General features: G+C 52.1%; 1 protein-coding gene across 1 annotated transcript in view; it reads left to right on the plus strand.

Moving 5' to 3' along the window:
• The window catches only part of FA2H (fatty acid 2-hydroxylase), a 48,780-nt gene that overhangs the window by 9,405 nt on the left and 16,828 nt on the right, over window positions 1-22,547 (plus strand). The window contains exon 2 of the mRNA XM_025889078.2: window positions 17,640-17,732. Coding sequence (XP_025744863.1) covers window positions 17,640-17,732 — 93 coding nt within the window. The remainder of the gene's footprint in view (window positions 1-17,639; window positions 17,733-22,547) is intronic.

The following is a 22,547-nucleotide window of genomic DNA, read 5'->3' on the forward strand; positions in this document are numbered from 1 at the left end:
GGGACTTGGGGGAGCCAGGGGTCAGTGTTTAAGCAGGAACGAAACTCATAAATGGTCAGTTGGCTTGTGAACAGTGGCATGTTAAAGTGATTTTTGCTGTTCTTTGCAACTTGAATCTTCAGGGACCCAGATAAAGAATACTTGGATAGGGGCGCCTGGGTGGCTCAGTTGTTAAGCGTCTGCCTTCGGCTCAGGTCATGGTCCCAGGGTCCTGGGATCGAGCCCCGCGTCAGGCTCCCCGCTTGGCGGGAGGTCTGCTTCTCCCTCTCCCACTCCCCCTGCTTGTGTTCCCTCTCTTGCTATGTCTCTGTCAGATAAATAAAATCTTTAGAAAAAAAAAGACTACTTGGATAATAATGATCCCTCTAGAACTAATAGTTTGTATGGCGGTTTACATTTTTCTAGCTATTTCTCATAGATTTCTATTTGAACCCTTAAGGTAGGTGGGGCAGATGCCAATTCTCCCATTTCATAGATGAGAAGCGTGTAGTTCTAAGAGATCCTGGAATGTGGTGGGTCTCCAGGTGCCCAGTATTTCCACTGCACACACATGGGGCAAATCTTAAGCATGTGCTTAAACCAAGGGGGATCTTTTTCTTATTGATTTATAATCACTCCTTACATATAAAGGATATTAGCCCATTTTCTATCATACGTTTTACTATTTGTCCTTCAGTTTTCATTTGTCTTTTGACTTGTTTAATGTTTTTTCTCCACTTAAACCTTTAAAATTTCCATGTTGTAAAACATGTTGTTTTATCATTCTTAGAAAGACTACCTCTACTTTAAGATTTTATACATCAAAAACATTTTAGGGGCGCCTGGGTGGCTCAGTCAGCTAAGAGTCTGCCTTCGGCTCAGGTCATGATCCTAGGGTGCTCTCTGCTCAGTGGGAAGCCTGCTTCTGCCTCTCCCTCTGCCTGCTGCTCCCCTCTGCTTGTGCTCTCTCTGTCAAATACATAAATAAAATCTTTAAAAAATATATTTTAGTGTCAGGGTGCCTGGGTGGCTCCATCGGTTTAGTTCCGACTCTTGGTTTTGTCTCAGGTCATGATCTCACTCAGGGTGGTAGGATTGAGCCTTGTGTAGGGCTCTACGCTCGGCAGGGAGTCTGCTGCTTGAGATTCTCTCTCCCTTCTCCTCTGCTTCTGCCCCTGCTCACAGGTGTTTGCACACGTGTTTTCTCTCTCTCTAAAATAAATAAAATCTTAAAAAATATTTTAGTATCTTGCTAATAGCGTTATGCTTAATGTTTTGATTATTGTTTTTTTCCTTAAATTTATTATCTACCTGAGTATTTTTTAGTATAAGGAACAAAATAGATTATTTCAGGTCTACATTTTTCCAAATGACCAACTGGTTATCCCAGTAGATTTATGGAATAATCACTTTTCCCACTGGTTTAAAAAACACCTTTATCACACATCAACCATTCAGAGATATATTTTGGTCCCTTTTGGGGCTTTATTCTGTACCAGTGAAATCACTCATTTTTTGTTAGGTTTCAGCCTTTAGTTAGTTGTTTTTTGTTTGTTTGTTTGTTTTGTTTGTTTTTCTTCTCCTTCTCCTTCACCTTTTTCTTCTTCTTCTTCTTCCTCCTGTTCCATTCCAGCCATGATTCTGCCCCCGCCTGCTCCACTAGAGAAAGCAAAGGGCAGGACAGGGGCTGAGCATCATTTATGGGCCATGTTGCTGGCCTTGAGGAAACAGTCTGACTTTCAGGGGCTGGGGCTGTCTAGCATGCCCTGGACCCTGAGGTCATGTGGCCAGAGCAGGGAGGAAGCAGCTCAAGGAAGCCCACACAGGCGACATGCCCCAGTCACCAAGACTGGAAGGGAGGGGGGGCATCCAAAGTGGGTGTCCAAGCGGTCATGGAATGGTAATGATTTCAGCTGGGAATGCAGGGGTGGGGAGGGGTGTGGAGAGAGTGACTGGTAGCGGCCTTGCAGCTAGAAGTCTGGACGCGGCTGGTTCTGTGTGCTTTCCCTGCATTGTGTCCACAGCCTGTAGTTAGAAGCTAGAAGAATAGTGAAGCAGCCGTGTTTGCTAACAGGGAACCTAGTGTCCTTCTTGCAGAGTGCTGTAAATCTCACACTTCTTGTCCCTCTGGCCAAGGGAGCTGCATACTTATCCCCCCCCCACCTTCCTTCATCAAAATCAAATGAGGAGCTTCTTAAAAATAGATTCCTGGGTCTTCCTGGGGTGATGGAAATGTTCTACATCCTGATTTAGACATTGGCTACAAGGAGGCATATAATTGTCAAAACTTATCAAACTATACACTTAAGATCGGCAATCTTTGGGGTGTCTGGGTGGCTCAGTCGGTTAGGCGTCTGCCTTTGGCTCAGGTCATGATCCTGGGGCCCTGGGATCACGCCCCATGTCAGGCTCCCTGCTCAGTGAGGAGTCTGCTTGTTCCTCTCCCTCTGCCCCTACCCCCCAGCTCGTGCTCTCTCGCTCACTCTCTCTCTCAAATAAATAAAATCTTAAAAAAAAATTGGTCATCTTTTACTATATGAAAATTAGACCAAATTTTTTTAAAGTGAGGCAAATAAATTTAACACTTATTTAGTAATCATGCCTTTGGATATGACCTCGTGATTACAAGAGTTAGATGTTGATATATACAAACCTTTAAAGAGTGCTTTTAAAAAGGACCCGTAGGTTGTAAATAAATGGTAAGACTTAGGTAGTGGGGATACATGTGTTCACGGTGAGGTTCTTTCAGATTGACTGCAGTTTAAAATTCTTCAGTAATAAAACATTGGGAAAAAACTAAGTAGTCACATTATAGACATCACAGAGAGATACATGTTCTTAAAGGATGAGTGGAAAAATAAAGCAACAGCACTTGAACGGTTAAGTGCAACAAAGCATCACACTTCTAGTAATATTGTACTACTTTCCTAGAGCAGCTGTAACAAAGTACCACAAACCAGGTGGCTTAAAATGAGAGGAATTTATCATCTCAGTTCTAGAGACTGGAAGTCTGAAATCAAGGTATGGGTGGAGTTGGTTCCTTCTGGAGGCTCTGAAGGAAAATCTGTTTGCCTCTTTCCTGGTTTCTTAGCTTATAGGTACATCATTTCAATCTCTGCCTCCATCCTCACAAATGCATTTTTTCCCTGTACCTCTGCATTTGCATCTCCAAATTTCCCCTCTTCCTTTAAGGACACCAGTCGTATCGGATTTACAGCCCACCTTAATCCAGTATGACCTTAAATTAACTGGATTACATCTGCAAATACCCTATTTCCAAATAAAGTCGCATTCACAGGTTCTAGGTGAACATGAATTTGGTCTGGGTGGTGGTGGGGGGAGACAACATTCCACCCAGTACAGATATCATTAAACAAGTCTGCCACTCAGACAACCTAGATGGAAGTGAATAGGATGCACACCAAGAACTGTATTAGATTTCAGGAAAATGACTCCAGTGGCAACAGAGATTCGAATAGTGAAGACTTGTGTGAAAAGTCTGATGTTTCATTTGAGTGAAAAAACATACCTGTAAACAATCAAAGAATTAATTAACATAATATACTATATATATTTATATGAGTATGTATATATTATATGCATTTTTTCCTCCAGGGGCATGCCCCAAATCCATAAAATTAGTATCTCTGGAGGTGAGGTGCCTGGGTGGCTCAGGTGGTTAAGTGTCCAACTTGATTTCGGCTCAGGTCATGATCTCAGGGTGGTGGGATCGAGCCCCGCGTCGAGCTCTGTGCTCAGCAGGGAGTCTGCTTGAGATTTTCTCTCTCCCTCTCTGCCCCTCCCCCCAAATAAATAAATCTTAAAAAAAAAAGAAAAAAAAGGACTCTCCAGAGGGACGACCCTGGAAATGTGGCTCAGAAGCATTGTCAAGTTTGCAGCCCACTGTCCTAGAAGGCTAAGGGCGGAGGGAAAATGGGATGGAAAACTGGAGGCATGAAAGCTGGTCAGTGGGCAGATCTCTCGGGATTACTAAAGAATTGGCATCCCCAAGCTCCGAGCGTGAGGCTTGGCACAGAGCAGCTGTGCAGAAGGGCCACCCTCTCAACCACCCATTCAGAAAGAGCAGGGGCCTGGGGTCTGCAGCCCAAGACCTGTGCCCTGGTCCAGCTGTGTGTCCCATTGGCTGTGTGACACTGTGTGAATCGTTTAAACTCTCCCAGCCTTGGTTCCCTTATTCCCTGCATCCCTACAGGATTTGTGTGGCTACAGTGAGATCACGTGAGATCCGTAAGATAGAACATGTAGCTTAAACGGAATCAGGATGATTATAAGCCCCCTCAGCCCCACCTTCTGCTAGGAAAAGGTAGATTCCTGATGAGTGGTGAGAGATGCATGTTTTCAGAGTCTGAGATGCTATGTGCTCTGACCCTCTTGGGCAAAGCCACCCACCCCCACAGGAGTTGGAGACTGGTGACATTCCAGTCTCTCGCTGTCGTCCCTTCCCCCAGTTAGGGCCTTGGGGGTCTGTTCCAACCTGCTGCCCTCATTCCATCTTCACCTGGACAAGGGCAGGGCTGGACCGGGGAACTCACCCCCATCAGGGATGGGCAGTCTCCAAAGATGAGGCTGGCAAAGCCCCAAGTGGTCCCACGGGTGTGCAGGGCCACTTTCTTCCCCTCACATCTTCTTCCTTTATTCAAGCACAAATGCTCAGACTGAGCTTGGTGCTCAGGATAAAAAAACAACTTGTAACTGCCATCATGGGGTGTACCTGCCAGTGGAGGGAGGGAGACAGATAGGACAATTATAGGTGATTGATAAGAGCTACAACAGAATATTATATATATATGTATATATGTATGTTTTTATACATGTGTATATATAATAGTCTATGTGTGTGTATGTGTTATACAACCAAATAGATAATGTATTTTAGAATGAGTGCTGTGACACAGTGACATTTGCAGCCCTGATGGGAGTAGTCTAGTGTGTCTTCTCTGAAGAGCTGATATCTGTGGATGACAGGAGTCATCATAAAGGAGAACTGGGCCAAAAAAAAAAAAATTCTAAGCAGAGGGAATAACAAGTGCAAAGGTCCTGGAGTATGATAGGACTTGGTGACATTAAGAATCCAAAAGAAGGCTCTAAAAAAAAAAAAGATTTATTTGTTTATTTTAGAGGGGGAGAGAGAATCTCAAGCAGTCTCTCTGCTGAGCGTGGACCCTGACATGGGGCTCCACCTCACGACCCTGAGATCGTGACCTGAGCCAAAATCAAGAGTTGGATGCTTAACCGACTGAGCCACCCGGATGCCCCCCGCCAAAAGGAGGCTCTTATACTACTAGAGCATTGCAAGTGAGGAGGAATGTGGTGTGGGTGAAGCGGGGGGAGCAGGAGGCTTGTCTCTGCAGAGATCATGGACATCGTTAGGGGTTTTAGATTTTGTCCTGAGAACAATGGGCTGGAAGATTTTAAGTGGGAGACTGACAGAGTTGGTCTGTATCTTACTAGATTGTTCTGGCTGCCATGTGGAGGGTAGGTTGAAGGGGGTCAAGAGTGGAAACAGGAAGAGAGCTAACATTGCTACTGTTGACAGAGCCGCCATTGAGACAAAAGGAAGTAGACAGGCATTGGAAATGTCTTGGAGGTGGAACCATTATAAGTTGCTGATGGGTTAAATGCTGGGAGTAAGGGAAAGAATTGAGGATGATGCCAAGGTGACTTGAGCAACTGGGTGGCTCAATATATGGAAACCATGATTACTGGGGTGGAGACCCAGATTTGGGTTGAGGTAATCAGAGTTCACTGGGGCCACATTAGATTTGAAATGCCAAGGAAATACTCAGCTTGAGATTTCAAATAGTAGTTGAATACATGAGTCCAGAGCTATGCTCTCCAATATGGTAGCCGCTTACCACACGTGGCTATTTAATTTAAAATTAATTAAAATTAATAAAATTAAAATTCAGTACTTCAGTTACATGAGCCACATTTCAAGTGCTCCATAGACATATGGGCCTAGTGGCTCCTGTATTGGACAGCACAGATCTAGAACGTTTCCATCATTGCAGAAAATTCTATGGGGCAGCATTGGTCTAGAGCTGTGGCCTAGAGTTGAAAGGTATTTCTCTCTAGGATAATGACGTCCTAATCTGGTGACTCTGGTCCAGGAAGCTGGTATCCCTGTGTTGTTCACAAATAGCTCCTTCTTGCCCTTGACCACACCAGCTTGTGTATTTAAGTGATGTCCCTGAGTGGTAGCTATATCAGAGAGGCACTGACCACCCAGAAGGACAACTTGCCCTGGGGTTGTTCAAGGACATCATCCCCTGGGGCTAAAGCACCAAGTATAAACATAGTGTTTAATGAGCATAAAACAGGGAGTATAGGCTCTCGATCACCAGGAGATACCTGTTCTAGGGCTATAACTGTGGCAGTTCTGCTAGTTTAAGAGATGTGCAGTGGGTTTGGAATTAGGTTAAATGAGAGTGGAAAAGAAGACACAGGCTCAGAGTCCAACAGTCTTGTGTTCTAGAATTAACCCTACCACTGGAGACAAGACAGTCAACCTCTCTGAACAAAAACATCCTCAAGAAGATTGCAGGTCCAGGCGCGGGGGGAGGGAATTGTTTGAGTCAGTAGGTTGGAATCCGTAAAAAGTAGCAGGTGTGAGGCAGGTCAGTTTTGGGGGTGGTTGTTCTGTTTTGCTTACAAAACAGTTCAGTGCCTTCTCATGTTTTTGGCAATATAATCATCTGCCATTTTGTAACCAGTGGTGAGAACAAGTGAGTTATCTCTCTTAAACTAATAGATTATAAAAGGAAAATTTAGGAATATTGTTTCTGGGATAGTGATATATGGAGTCATTTGTAAACAGTGGCTTTGTTTCTCCTTTTAAAAACAGCAGTATAGGGGCAACTGGGTGGCTCAGTTGGTTAAGCATCTGCCTTCGGCTTAGGTCATGATCTCAGGGTCCTGGGATCGAGCCCCGTGTTGGGCTCCCTGCTCAGCGGGGAGTCTGCTTCTCCCTCTGCTTCTCTCTCTGCTCCTCCCACCTGCTTCTGCTTACTCTCTGTTTCTGTCTCTTTCAAATAAATAAATAAAATCTTTTTTCAAAATAAAATAAAAACAGCAAAATATAGTATTTTGAGGATAATCCTTACAGATTGGAGTGTTACATGATAAACCAAAATGTATTTTAACCTAGAAGTTGGGCCAGTGAGGGGATAATATATTTTAGATGGTTTAAATGTATTTCCCTTGTGCATAGCACATTCTATAAGCCTGCCCTGAGGTACGTTGAGGTCTAAGTTTTGAGAGACAACAGTCTAGAAACGTCCTATCAAATCCACAAAAGGGATTCTGAGGAACTCATTTCCTGCAGGCTGCTGAGTTGAAACCCAGGTGCTGCTGTGCCGGGCAGGATTTTGTAAGGCAGGACTGAGGAGGGGAGCCTCAGAGAGCTCCTCTTGTCCACCCTGGCCAAGCCCACGTCACCCCCACCCAACCCCGGGCTCCCAGCTGCTCCAAATCCCAGAGTCAGGCTTTCATTGAAAAAAAAAAAAAAAAACACGTGTCCACTTGACTCTTGGTGCCTTTCTAGAAATGGTGCCATAATCCCGAGGTCAGAGGCTAGAGAGGAAAGGCTCCCCGTGGATGCAGATGGTCCATGGCAGGGGCTAGTAGAGAATCAACTTAACAGCCTGAAAACTTGTATGTGTGTGTACTCTGGAGAGGTTTGGGGAGTGATTTAGTATTTTTAATCCACTGGCCCCCTTTCCTGATGTCCTGGATTGCCCACCTAGACTGGCTTCTGCTTCCGGTGACGAGGTCGCTGGTGACGTCCTCCAAGGGGGGATCAGGCCGTGAGGAGAAGGAACACCATGGCTGTCCCTTGCTGTCCTGCAAGGACCCAGGAGGCTGGGACTGTCCTGTCCGTACCCCCCACATCTCCTGAGCAGAAGTTGGCCCCATGTCAGGCGCACACTTCCTACTAGCTTTCTCTCCTCCTCCCTTATTCCTATCATGAACACAGGCTTAGCTGCGGGCAGAGCTATTCTCCTCGCAGGCATCCTGGGTGGGTGAGAAGGGGGGATGCTTCTGGAATGCCTTGTCACTTGCCACGTATTGTTTTTGTTTGTTTGTTTGTCTTGTACAGAAAGGCTGCGTTTGAGACGTTGTAAGGACAGGCCTGACTTCTGATTTGGACCTAGTCTGGCAGAGGGCAGCTTATTAGAAATGAAAGCGAGTAGATCCTGCTGCCTTCATTTTTAGTCCCACATTTCTAGCTACTGAAAGCAACCAGTGGTCCCTGGAGGCCTCGGGGGTGGGCTTGTTAACTAGCACAGAGGGAGGACCCTCGACGCCGCTGTGGCTCTGGCACCGTCCTCCTCCGCCAGGCCTGCGCCTTCCTACTTGCCCAGGACCGTGTGCTGCCCAGGCACGTGGGGCGCCCGGAGCCCCCGCCTGCCTTTGGGCCTCTAGACGCTGGGGGCAGCTGGACACAGGGCCTGGGCACCGTCTCATTTCAGAGAAAGAGTTTTCAGGCCAAACCCAGGCTGCGGGATAAAAGGCCATCTGTCCATCCCTGGGTGCCCAGCCCCAGCTTTCCTGAACAACATTCCTTTATGCCAGCACCGCCCCCCCCCGGCCCCGCCTCCTGCGCCCCCGCCCTCCGCACACTGCGGCCTTTCACCGCCTCTGGGCCGGCTTGTTTGTTTGTCGTGCAGAGTGCAGGCTTTCTGTTGTTCTTCTCTTTTCTCTCCCCCTCAGGCACTCTGCACGCAAACCCTCCCTGGGCACCGCAGGGTCTGGGGCCCTGGAGGAGGGCGGGGGGCTAAGGCAGTGTCCGCGCCGGGGGCTTGGGCCCCCACCCCATCCTGGGAGCCCTCCCGGGGGAGGCAGAGGAGGGGCATGAAGAACCTTCGCGGGGCAGCCCTAGAAGTGGTTTCCTGTCTAGCTGCCCCAGCCACCACGTGAGACTTCTTGAAGCAGTGATTTGAGCTCTCGGTGTCTCCCCCGCCCCCCCGATCTGTGGATACCTCCTGCCTGCCTCTCAGGGAGAGTTGCGTCGATGCCAAGGAGACACCAGCCACACGTGTGGGCTGCTGATGGTGCCACCATGGGCGTGGCATGGCTGTCCCAGGGGCCGCATGCCCCACTGGAGGGGGGAAGGGCGAAGTAGGCCAACATTTACAATAAGAGGGCGGCAGGTTGCCTGACCCCCTCCCTCCCAGCCCCCGCTCCCAGTTCAGCCTGCCTCTGAAAACGGAATAGGGAAAACCCAGGAGTGACTTTCCAGGCCCTGGGGAAGGCGAAGAAGGGGTGGGGGGCCGACAGCAAACAGAGGGCTAGGAAGGGGGCAGTGCCTCGCCTCGTGTCTTCCACACTGAAGGCTGTCTGTGTGGGCTGCCCCGGCAGATCTGGTAGGAAGGCTGGGTGGATGACGAGCCCCCTCAGCAGAGGATGAGAGGCCGACTCTTTTTCCACAGGGCCCTGGATGCCTCTCCCAGTTGTTTTCTCTCCTGGTCGAACTCCTTCTCCTTCTGCGGCCCCGTCTTGATCCCGGAGGAAACGGGCTCAGGCCTGGTATTAGCTTGCTAGGCTTGCAGAGTCCCACAGACTAGGTGGCTTAGGCAACAGTGATTGACAGTCACAGGGTTCCAGAGTCTAGAAGTCCTAGATCATGGTGTTGGTAGGGTTAGTTCCTTCTAGGACTGAGAGGGAGAATGGGTTCCATGCCTCTCCCTAGCTTCTGGGGGGTTTGCTGGCAATCTCTGCTGATTCTTGGCTTGTAGATGCCTCACCTCTGTCTCTGCCTTCACCTTCACTCGGTGTTCTCCCTGAGAAGGTGTCTGTCCCAAATTTCACCCATTTCTAGGGACACAAATCGTATAGGATTAAGGCCCCCCTAAGGACCTCATTTTAACTAATCCCATCTACAATGGCCCTACCTCAAAATAAGGTCACATTTTGAGATACTGGGGGGCCAGCATTTCAACATATGAATGTGGGGTGAGGTGGGGAGGGCCAAAGTTCAACCCAGAACTGGCCTCTGTACCAGAAAACGAGGCCCTGGAGGTAACATCCTTGGCGCATGGCCTGTGTCTCCACCGAGATTCCTTCACCATCACAGATTTTGTCTCCTCTTCAGTCACACAAGGGGAAAGAGAACCAGTAGAAATCAGCATCTGCCACCCACTTCTGCTTCCTCTTGAAGCCAATCCTCTCTGCTAGGAGGAGGAGGCTGAGGGTCACCCCTCAATGAACCTTGCTGGGGGTCTGGCACCCAACCCACCCAAGGCCTCGTTACGGCTGACCCTGTAGGCCTGCCCCATGTGGGTGCAGCCCAGGCTCCCACCTAGACTCCCTGTTCTGGGCAGTGCCCCAGAGGACAAAACCCTGGCTCCTGCCTGCCCGGGCGTGTCCTTCTCTGTGGCAGTACCATGAGGCAGGAGGGCTGTGGCCCCCCAGACATTTCACATGTGCAGACCAAGGGCCGCGTTTGTATTCAGACAGGTTGGTTGGCCCACATCTTTTGTTTGTTTGCTTGTTTTAAATGGAAAGCAAATTTTAAAATCTGGAGATTTCCCATAAAAATCTGGTTTCCCAGCTTTTCTTAGAAATTGGAAGGTCTACAACCCTGAGTTCCTTCCTTACCTGACCTGGACCTAAGTCAGGGCTGCCCCCTTTAATGGGGCATGACCCCGCTGGTTCACCGCAGTCCACTCCATTCAAGACCAACGGACAGTGACCTTCGAATACTGTTCTCAGTGCATTTCCTTTCTTTCTTTCATCTCTAGCAAAAAGGTGCCTCATGGTTTTGTTTATTTTGTTTCATGGTACCTCATGTTTCCAAAATGAGAGTGAGCATCTTTCCTTGTGGAGGTGAAGGATATCCTCCATGTTTATTATGCAAACAAAATGAGTCTGCATTATGAACCACATCCTGCCTGCTTCACACATTGGTGTCACCTGCCCGACCTCTGGGAACAGAGCAGGAACTCGGGGTGCCCTGTTAGGGATAAGCAATTTCTTGTTCCGAGGGTCACATAGCAAGTTGATAATGGAGCCTGGTCTAGAACCAGGTCCCTCAGTCTAGAAGTGAATCTGCAGCATCTAGAACTAGAGGCTGGCCCCAGATTCTTCCCCCTGCCCCAGGCTGCCCCCGAGGGCTGCCTCCTTGAGGACAGGTGTGTTGAGGGCACTGGCGGGACCTTAGGGAGCTGGCAGGAATAACTCCTGGGTCCTCTGAGTTTGGGTCTGAGGGTGCTAAACTCAGGGTGAGAGAGGGCAGAGGTTGGAGCCCAGGGGAAGGGGCAGCGGTGCCCATGAGAGGAAGTCTGTGGCTTGGGCCAACCCGAGAGGAGATAATGCCTCACGACCGGCGAGGAACTGGGCATTGCCCTGGAGGAAGCTAGGGCTGGTACTACTGTCCCACTGGCTTCTCTCCCTGCAGCTTTGCACTGAGGCTGGAGGCCCCAAGGAGAAGGGAATGCCCTCCTTGCTGCCCCCACCATATTGCCCAGCACGTTCAGTGGTTCTCACCTCAGAATGGGCGGTGCCTGCCCACCCAGTCTCCTTGGTTGGGCACATTGGCCATTCTTGAACACGTTGACCTTCTCTCTCCAAGTACACACAGGCCTTGGAAGGCTTTGGGCAGCTCTTTGTCTCCCTGCCCTGCCCACACTTCGGTGGCCTCTCCAGGCCTGGGCCCCTAAAGCCTCAACAGGCCACCATCGACTCATTATTGTATCATTCAGTAAGCCTTGAATGCTGATCCCGTGCCAGCTGCTAGGGACCTAGGGGTGAGCAAGACAGCGGGATCTCTACCCACATGGAGCTACCCCATGTTCCGGCTTGGGAGACAGTCACGGGGAAACGTGTGAGGAGAGCAAGATGCTTTCAGCCCCAGCACCACCCGGCTCCACTCATCAGGCTTCTCCCAAACAGCCTTGGGCCTGATCACAAAAGTGCTTCTAGTCGTGCTCTGGCCTGCCTTCCCAGGGTGGAAAGGACAGGAGGCGCCAGGACCATGGGGTGGGTCTTCAGCTCCATTCTTGCTGCCCCGCGACCGTCTGTGTCCTTCAGGTGGACCCTCTAAGAAAGCTATCGCCTTACACGGGTGGGTTGCACACCCTGGGTCAAGGCACATTCATTCCCACTTAGGCTGACTGTTCTCGCAAAAGCCGGTGAGAGCCTGAGTCCTGAACTTCCCTTACCAAACTTCCCTCCCAGAATACTGAAAACACGTTCGACCGGAAGGCAGAACAATTTCCAAACACTGGAAAATAACGCACACGTTCTTCGCTTTCTGACACTTTCTTGGTTTTTAAAGATCTCTTGGGCTTGCTTCCAGGATCAGGAGAGTCTTTTAAATAATGCATCATGGAAGTTTCCAAGAAACTTTAAAAAAAAAAAAATCTTTTAAAGCCTGAGTTATAGCCTAGTGGCCAGGAGTGACCTTTACACACTTCTGATTCATGGATGGTGTTTGCCTGTGGAATTCAAGGGTGAGCCCGGCTCAACTATAAAATAAACACTGGGGCATGGAAGGCTGGAAAATGTGGCCCAGATTGGTGTGTGCGGTGCAGTGGCTCCCAGGAGGACTCACTCCTGGATCCCCCGCACCCTGGGTCAGATGGGAGCAGCCTCCAGAGTGGGAATGGGAGCCTATCTTCGGGAGGGGCTTCGTCCCGTTTGTGTGTGGAGAAGCCTTTTAGAGCTTTGGAAATCCCACAGGAGACTCGAGAAAAAGAGTTAATGAAAGACACGCTAGAGGGCACATCCTGGTGCCTGAGCGTGTCGGCCCCTGGCCATACCAACGTGCTGCTCGCCCTCACTCTCCTTGAAGTCTCCTCCCAGACCAGAGGTGTGGACCGCCTTCTGATTAAGAACCTGGGCTTCTGCCAGGGAGGGGTGTGGTCCCGATGAGGCCACCTGGAGAGCACCTTGCTTATATGGTCAGTCTGGGATGTATTTGCCAAGAGTGTATCACCCACGACACTGCTACCTGGTGCTTCCGGCGCTCTCAGGTTGAGATCAGGCTGGGGCGGCAGAAAGAGGGAAGAAAAGGACAAGAAGTGGAGCCTGCTCCCTTCCCCGCCTCCCTCTTTTCCTCCTCCTCCTCCTCCTCCTGCTCCTCCTCCTCCTCCTCCTCCTCCTCTGCGCGCGCGCGTGCGCAGTGCACCCCCATGCCAGCCTTCGTTTGCGCGGGTCTGGCCCAGGGTTCGAGGGGCCCGTCCTGAGGGAATCTCCCGCTGCTTGGTGCTGGGGAGGCAAGCCCTGTGAGCCCTGCCGTGTGGACGTGGCTCTCTCCCACTTCTCTCCTTTCACCTGGAATATTTCCAGATGAGCGACAAGAACTGTTCCAGAGTTCCATTGTTTCCATTGGAAGCCAACACCTGTCTGTGAACCTGGGTTTTTAGCAATTTTTAAGAAAAACTTAGGGGCGGGGCGCCTGGGCAGCTCAGTGGGTTGAGCGTCCCAGTCTTGGTTTCAGCCCAGGCCGTGATCTCGGGGTCGTGGGATCGAGCCCTGCATGGGGCCCCACACTCAGCGTGGAGTCCGCTTGGAGATTCTCTCCATCTGCCCCTCCCCCCACTCTCTTTCTCCCAAATAAATAAGTAAATCTAAGAGAAAGGAAGGAAGGAAGGAAGGAAGGAAGAAAGAAAGAAGAAAAGAAAAGAAAGAGAAAGAAAGAAAACCTTAGGACTGGAACAAGTGAACATTTGCTCTACTTCCTGTTCCTCGTAGTCTATAGAGCCCCACACCGGCTACTTTGAACCAAGAAAATAATTAAAAAACAAAATTTTAGGTTGTAATTTTTCTGCATTAAAAATGTTTACAAACTGGACCCTTAAAAAAAAAAGTCAGTGTAAAGTTGCCAAATGTCCTTCCTTAGGAAGAACTGCCTTTTATTCTGGAAGTATGCATTTCCTACCTATTTGGTCTGGAAATTTCCTTTCATTTATGAAATGCTGCTGATGATAATTTTTAAAAATATGTTTATTTGGCAAAATAAAAGGCCAGCACTCCTGTATCAGTCTGAGGCAATTTTAGTTCTGCTTATTCCATTGTACTTGGCCAAAGCGCACCAAGGATATATGGCCCAGATTATTGCAACTCTGACCCTTGTATCTGGGCACTGTCGTATCCAAAGTGGCATTTTAAGATGGTGTGTTCAGTGTCCTGGGCCACTTCTCTCCTCGAAGCAGATTTGTTTTCCATTTCCAGGAAGCAGGAGCCCTGCAGAACCCCAGGGTTTTATCCCCAGCAGCCAAGCCCACCATCCTGCAGAAGCCTCAGGGAACCCTGGCCATTTGGCAAAGGACATTGACACATGGCCCACTCAAGAAATAATGAGTAGTGGGGCACCTGGGTGGCTCAGTCGGTTGAGCGTCTGCCTTTGGCTCAGATCGTGATCCCAGGGTCCTGGGATGGAGCCCCGCATCGGGCTCCCTGCTCCGTGGGGAGTCTGCTTCTCCCTCTGCCCCTCCCCCAATTCATGCTTGCACTCTCTCTCTCTCAAATAAATAAATAAAATCTTAAAAAAAAAAGAAAGAAAGAATGAGTAGAGTATTTAGGATTTTCAGGAGCCCATCCTAGGCACGCTAAGAAAGAGGAAACGTATCCTGCCCTATTGGAATCTATAACACCATTGGACAAACAAGGTAATCACCCAAACATACAAAAAACAGCAAGGGGCAGGAAATTATAAATAACCAACGGGGACAGTGGGACACGTGGAAAGTATGATTTTTTAAACACTGGAAAATGAAGAGGTCATAGAGTTGTTCATACAGTTGCTAGGATGATGACAAGCTGGGTACGTAGGAAGCGTTTGTGAATATTAATCTTTTTTCTTAAGATTTTATTTATTTATTTGACAGAGAGAGACACAGCGAGAGAAGGAACACAAGCAGGGGGAGTGGGAGAGGGAGAAGCAGGCTTCCCACCGAGCAGGGAGCCCGATGCGGGGCTCGATCCCAGGACCCTGGGATCATGACCTGAGCCAAAGGCAGACGCTTAACGACTGAGCCACCCAGGCTCCCCGTGAATATTAATCTTTGTCATCATCCTGGGAGGATGACATTTGAGAAGGAAAATGTCTTTTCCTTCTAGAGGGAAAAATTAGGGTTCATCCAAGAGTATAACAGCAGAGGAGTTTGGAAATACAGGGGAAAGATTTTAAATATAGGGAGGTCAACCATAAGCCGACTTACAGGGGATGATGCTATGTTCACTTTTAGGAAGTGGCATCAGAGGGGTCAGCGGGGCTTTTGGGTCAGACGATGATGTGGGCAGTTGGGAACATTCTCCAGAGGCCAGGAGTGGGGCCAGGGTCAGAGAGAGCGTCTTCTGGGCTGATGCTCTGGCACATCGTGGGTGCTCAAACATGTGTGTCGACAGGTGAATGGAGGAAAGCTGTGTGGGAGGGAAAATCTGGAGAAGAGGCAGTGATATTGCACGGAGACCATCAGCCCCAAAGAGGAAGCTGGTATGGGGCCAAGGCTTCCTGTCCCTGCAGACTTCCCGTGGCAGATCTCATTTCCGGGCTTTCTCTGTTTTCCATTGCCTGCTACTCGCCCTCTCCCCGCCCGCCCCATCACTGTTCTGGGCGCCCAGTCATCACACATCTTTCGGGGCTGTCCAGTGAACAGGCGTGCAGGTCCAAATCACCTCCTGGACCACGTCAGCCTTGCACACAATGCCAGCAGCAGCAGCCCATACAAAAGGCTCCAGGTGGCCTAAGCTAAGTGAATGAGTGCACAGGAGGGCTGCCCAAAGGCCGGTGGGAGCTCAGCTCCCATGACATTCCATGCCAGGGAGGCACGAGCCCTGCTGGGCTCTGTGCTGGTCCCATCACATCTGCCATGGAAGAGAAACAGAGGGCCAATCCTTATGCTTAGAGACCCTGTTGTGTCCTCAGAGGGTCTTGGGGAAAAGACGGGTGGCAGGGGGTGGGCTGTGGGCTGTCCTCAAATATGTGTCAGGCTGGCAGGTGAAAAAGAAAAAGCGTGCACAGTCCTAGAGAGAAGGAACCAGGAGCGATCCCTGAAAACTTGAGGCAGCCAGGTGGGCAGAATGAGGACTTTTCCAGGGACTGGAACTCTCGGAGAACAGTCCAGACTTGAGTGAGTAGAAACATGGGTTGGATAGATGGGTGCTCTGTGCCCTGTGCTGTGAGGGGACGCCCTTTCCTCTGCTTCATCGTTGTTCAGGTAGCTGTGCCCCAAACAGATCTGTGTCTGCTATTCAGGGATGTCTGAAAAGCCTAGCACAAAGATACTAAATGCTAATCCTTGGGATGACCGCCTCCCCCCTGCCCGGTTTGGGATGTGTGGGGATGGGGGCGTGGATGGTGCAGAGAAGGATCAGATTACCCTACTTAAGAAAGGATTTGGGGTGCCCAGGAGAAAATGACTAGCCAGGAGGGAGGGAGAATCAATACCTCAGTGATTGGGGGCGCTCTGGGATATTTTGAGGCTAGAATGGAACTAGAAGGGACAGGTGTATTATAGGACATTTATGTCAGATACTTAAGGAGTTTCATTGCAGGATATGCTATAAAACGCCCTCTTCTTTGTCCTTAAGGGGTCATCCGGGATGCTTTTTTAAAGAATTCAAGTATCAGCATGGTGGCCCAGACTAAGATACTGAGCTATCAACCCCGAGACAGAAAGCCTACTTTTACTTGGGTTAATATGGGTTTCCCCCAGAAAAATGCCAGCATCACTGTCACCACCAGGTTCACTTGGTTCATTTGGAAGCAAAACTGTAAGGATTGTGCCAATAGAAACCCCAAAGGGCTTTCCAAACAGGCTCCTCAGTTCTTGCCAGTACCCTGCTTCCAGGGGCCCCGCCATGGCCACCAGCACCGCGGTTCCCTTTAGTCCCAGGCAGGCCTCCCCTTGGCAAGGGCTCTCCCCGCCCCCCTTTCCTGCAGAAAGACGTGAGTTTCACCTACGCACCGGCCTGCCCTCCCCAGCCTCACCCTGTGTGACGTCAGGGCCAGCTGCAGCTATGTGACCTTCCCAGTACATTCCATTTCCTTCTGACTTGGCCTCTTTGTGACTTCGGTTTCACCTTGAGCCCATCTGGGCACCTCTCTGCCAGTTCCGCCCCACGTACGGCTGCTGACCCACGCATAGGAGTTCCTGGAGGGACCGTCTCCCTCTCTCTGCTGCCTTTCTGATGGGCAGGTGGTCCTAGATGCCCCAGCACAGGCTCTGGCATGATCTTACCAGGAAGGGAGGGAGCTGGTATAGTCATCGGCATGACACAGTGAGGCTGCCAGGTACCCAGGGTGCCACCCTGTGATTCTCTCTGCCTGACACCTGCCAGGGACCTAGAGAGACTGGCAGGAGTCCCCTTGCCTACAGCGAACCCACTGATGGCTCTCACTTCCCTACCGCCTCTCTGCCAGGCTTCTTTTCTCTCCCGTATCTTTCTCCCTCTTGTCGGGGCAGAAATTATTTTTTTAACAGGAGAAGAAAAGTACAGAGAATAACACAATCAGCGTCTACCTATTTTCAGATGCACTCAGCGTCCTTGATTTCCACCCTACCCACCCCCCCCACCCTGCCCCAGTATGGGGCTCTCGCCACGCGCCGTGGGGCGGCTCCCTGCTCCCTTCTCCCCCAGCCCCCGACCCTCACCCAGAACCGTAGGTAATCACCTGTATCTTCTCTCCGCAGGGCTCCGCGGAGAATGGGACTTTGACCTCTGCAAACACTCAGAAGACAGACCCTTGGTTGGAGCCAAAGCTCAAAGTGGTGGATTGGGACAAGGTAGCTGGTGCAGGGCAGGGCAGGGTGACGATCCAGGGCTCCTGGGGCCAGGGCGAGAGTGTGTGGAGCCAAAGGCTGTGGTTATTCATAAAGTTTTCCCAAGAGAGATGAGGATGGGGAAGCCGGTGCTCATAGCCCACACGCATGATCTAGGGCAGCAAACCCCAGCTGATGGGAGTGGGTGTGGGGAAGCTGTGCACAGGAGGTCTATGCACACCCCGGCCGTGAACACCCCAAAGGGCGGTCTCCCACGGGGACCTGGAGCTAAGAAGAGCATGATGACAAGTTCAGAAGGTCCAGACGTGCCCGCCTCGACCAGCATGCAGTGCGGAGCTGCCCCCAGCGGCCAACAATCCCTCTCAAGAGTCAGCAGCCCACAGGGGCTTGGGAGCCTGCTGAGGCCAGGGGAGGCATTTGTCCGCCGGGGGGCGGGGGGGCGATGCCTGGGAGATCAGGGGGGGAACCCGACTTGAGTGCCATTTCCCTCCAACCTGGGTTGTGGGACTGTCCCAATCCTGGAATAGATCTTACTAGGCCCATCCATAAATGGCCCCCGCCTGTGTTAGACACGGAGGACAAAACACAATCGGGACAGGCCCCGGCCCCCAGGGAGCTCACCACCTGCTGGGACGGACAGACCACCCTCACCCACAGTTATTACAACACGGGGAGACGTGAGAAGCACACCCAGAGAGCACAGGTGGCCAGAGGTGGGGAGGACTCCACAGAGCGGACTGTTTCCTGGGCCCCTTTGGCCAGGACCCCAGGAACTCGGAGACAGTGTCTGTCCCATGGGAATTGGCACTGCCTCTGGGGGAGCCCACCAGCCCATGGCAAAGACACTTGGGTGCTCTACTAGAGAGGTCCGGACAAGTTGTTCTGGGGCCCGTCTCCCTCGGGGAAGCATGACAACCAAAAGGGAAATGGGCCCGCGGGAGGGAAGCCTTGCCCCACAGCTTGCCCCCAGAGGGTTCACCAGAACTGGGGGTCCTGACCTCAACCCCTGGGTTTGGCCACAGTGCTTGTGGCCCAGGCCAGGGTCTGAGGTTGGGAGGGTCTCGGTACAAGTGGCTGACTTCTCTGGAAGTTTTGGGGGCTTGAGCTTGTTCTGCACGTGGGTGGGATGGAGAGGGAGACGGCCAGCTTGAATGGGTCAAGGATCCCGGAAGCTGTGGAGTCAGGGTCTCATCCTAGAGGACGAGGAGCTGCGGAGGGAGATGAGGAGGCGCTGGAGAGAGGGCAGGACCAGAGAGTGAGCTGCAGGGTGTCCAGCTTAGGGCTCAGGGACCAGTGGATGGCACTGAAAGGAGCGGTGCAGAAGGATCGTTAGGGCCAGCGTCTGTGTGCCTGGCTTGGGGGTTGAGTGTTGGAAAGAAAATACTCTGAGGAGAGAGCCGACCGGGGCTGGGTGCATATGGACAGCCCTGTGGTGCAGTGGCAGGGAAGAATCATCCTGGAAGGGAGGGGGCTGTCGTTGGAGGCTGCCTGGGGACAAGCAGATCCTGCACTGCTGGCCCTGCCCCCCCGGGAAGGGTCCTCCGAGTCTCCTGCCAGGCTACAGGTTCTAGGCTGACCCGAGCCATGTCGCTGCGTGAGGCGGGGAGAGGAGAAGTCAAGTCCTGTTCCGCCATTACCCCGGCCCCCCCCCCCCCGCCACCCGGCCCCACCAGAGGGGAAGAGGGGCCTCCCGCCTGCCTCCCCTCCCAGGGCCTGCTCCTGGCTCCTTGCCAGCACAGCCTGACTCATTTCCCTGCTCCTGTCATTCTCTTTCACACACTGTTCTCTCTTCCTCCTCCCCCTCCTCCTGTGTCTCCGGGCTGAGACACACTGTGGAGACCTGCTCTGGCAAGGGCCCCCCGTCCCGCAGCCCCACTGGGGGCAGTGGGGCTCAGCACAGAGAGCTGGGCCTCCCGGGGAAAGGGAACAGTGCTTTGCTAGCTTTTTCTTATTTTTGAATTCATCTACCCAATGGTCAATCCCGGCCCCTTATGGGAAGTGGAGATGCTGGGAGAGCCCCCAAGTCCCTGGTCTGATTTAAATAAACCGTACATCTGTTTCTGCCCCAGGTCAGGGGCTTGGGTGGGTCCGTTGGGTCTGGACCTTGAGGAGCTGTGGAGAGAAGCCAAGAAGGCTGCAGCTTTGCCTCGGCCGGGCTTCCCCAGGCCTGGGGTGGACTTGCACACCATTCCTGGAGCAGAAGGACTTGCCGGAGTTAACCCTTAGTGTTTTGCATTCAACGGGAGCCCCTCTGGGTGCTGCCAAGGAAGGGAGTCTTAGCTTCCAGAACGCAGCCTCCCTAGCCCTAGAAGCTGGAGGAGGAATAGGCTGCGCTGGAAAGAGTGAGGGGCACCTGAGACGGGGTGCCAGGGCAAAGGGTGGAAAGTTCTAAAAAGGCAGCAGAAAGGGCCCGGAAGGGGTCCAGAGTGCCCCGTCCTGTTTGGAGGTGCGGTGTGGTCTGACGTTTGGGCTCTACGTGGGATTTTACTGGAACAATTTCTAAACCATTCCTTCGATCACTCAGCGGGGCAGGAGCCAAGCTTCCTTGCAGGATGAGAAACTACATTGTGGCACCTCACCCTACACTATGCCCTACTTGTCTCTCCCTCTGTTCTGGAACCCAGCCAGCCTGGAGCTTGCCCGGGTACAGGTGGCCCTGGCTTCTAGGCATACCTGTCCCATTTGCCCCACTGCATCTTTTCACCATTGACTGCCCCGCCCCCACCCACGGCAGCCTCCTCCACCCTTCCCACTTTGGGGGCCAGCCTCCCAGGAACCAGATAGAACTGGTGGGGTTTGAGGGGTTTCCAGAACCCCCTGGGCAGCGGGGTTACCACTGAATTAACGCTTCTTTCATTGAGCTCTAACCACATGCCAGACACTGGGCAGGGCAGTTTATATATATTATCTATTACCTGATTTAATCCTTTCAGCAACAGGACAGGGTAAGGATTAGAATGATCCTGATTTAACTAACGAGGAAGAACCGAAGTCTCTGGCCCAAAGTCACTCTGCTAGTTGGCTTAGCCGCGCAGCCCGTGGTTCCTGTGGAGCCCCCTCCCTTGCTGCATATCCTGGATCCCTTCCCCCCTGACAGCTGGCCCAGAAGAGCCTACGGCCTGTCCTGGGAGGGGGGCTGGCAGAAGGGAGGGAGGAGGCTGAGGTTCAGGCTTCTTCCCCATCCTGCCTGGGGCGAAGCCAGAACTGTTCCAACAGACCGCTCCAGCTCCCCCGGCTACCAGTGGGTGAGGCCCATTCTCTTCCCCTCAGAAACAGGTAGAATCATCCAGCCAGGGGTCTTACAAAGCCATATGCAGCAGTAGGCTCTCCAGCCCCAGGTCCCCTACACACACACACACACACACACACACAGCCCCACCTACATAATCCTTGGCATCAGGGGCCGCTCCAGGGGCCCCCAGGGCCTACGCAGATGTTGATGTGGGCTACGTGGGTTTAACCTTTCGGGACCCTCAGATAAGTCCCTGAGAACTGGGGAGAAGAGCCCCTGGATCAGAACAAGGGCACTCTTGGCCAGCCCACATCCGGGGAAGGGTCAACCTCAACACTGTGGGTGCGGGCCTGACTCACCTCCCCACACTCTGTCCCCCGGTCACCTTGGGCCTCCTTTCTCACCTTGACCCTCCTCAGGGTAGGCGTTGAGAGAGTCCAGCTGCCCAGAGAGACCCGCAGGGACCTCCTCAAGGCTGTCCTTGTGGGGCCCAGGTCTACCGAGTCTCTTTCCTGCTCGCCGCCTTGCCCAGAGCTCCCGGCCCCTCTTCTGCAGTGCTCAGCGGTGCTTAGAAAAATACCTGCCCCCAGAAGGGAAACAGGCAGGTGCGCAGGGTGGGCTCTGCCCTCTGTATCCCTGCGAGGGCAGTGGACGGGGCAGGTGGGGGGGTGGGGGGGCGGGACTTATACCTCGGTGGCCACACACGGCTCCAGGTCTGTTTATCTGCAAGGTGGAGGAAATTATTCCCACACCGTACGTGGGTTTATTAGGAGGATCTGGAAATGTAGGAAGGGGTATAGAAAGTGTGCTGCTGGTGAAAGACCAACCAACCTTGCTTTGGGATGGGGGGCAGGGCAGGTGCCTCTGCTGTTCTTCAGCCCCGAGGACTGAGGTCCCACTGACTTTCTGTATGACACGGCCAGACCTTCTCTCTCTCTCTGGGGTCTGGCCCTTCACCCCTGCTTCCCGGCCACACTCATCTCTGAACCCTCATGGCGGGGAAGCCTGAGGCTACCACTTCCCCTGGGTACACGGAGGAAGTGGGTGGACCGGAACTGCCTCTGTGGACTTGAGCTTGTCCAGCTGGGGGCCCCCCGTTAGACTGTACAGGACGGGCCTGCAGCCACCCCTTAAGGCCCCTGTGGGGCCCTCAGATCCTCTGTGCTGGGGAATTCGCAGCCACGGGGGGCCTGAGCCAGCTAATAGGAGGCCTCCCAGCCCTGTGGTTGAGACCCTGGGCTCTGGAGCTGGGCTGGCTTGGGTGCAGGTCCTGTCTGCAGCATAGACCATTGAGCATCTGACCTCAGTCTCCTCATCTGTAGAATGGGGTCGTCTCAGGCTCTAGCTCTCAAAATCACAGCTCATGTAGGATAATGGACATGAAGGCTGAGCCCAGGGGGCCTATGACAAGGACAGAGAAACAGTAGCTGGGATTCTGGTGGAGCTGCTTGTTCTCACTCTTGTCCTTAGGTCACGGCTGTGGAGGTGGGAGGAATGCTGGCCCAGCGGCCCCCTCTCCTCACATGTGCCCTGTCTAGGGCAAAGCAGATTCCCCACTCGCCACTCCTGAGCTGGGGTGGCCCCCG

This window comes from Callorhinus ursinus, unplaced genomic scaffold (assembly GCF_003265705.2).
Source record: "Callorhinus ursinus isolate GAN/ISIS: 27379988/994484 unplaced genomic scaffold, GSC_fseal_2.0 scaffold37, whole genome shotgun sequence".
In the NCBI taxonomy this organism is placed as follows: Eukaryota; Metazoa; Chordata; class Mammalia; order Carnivora; family Otariidae; genus Callorhinus; species Callorhinus ursinus.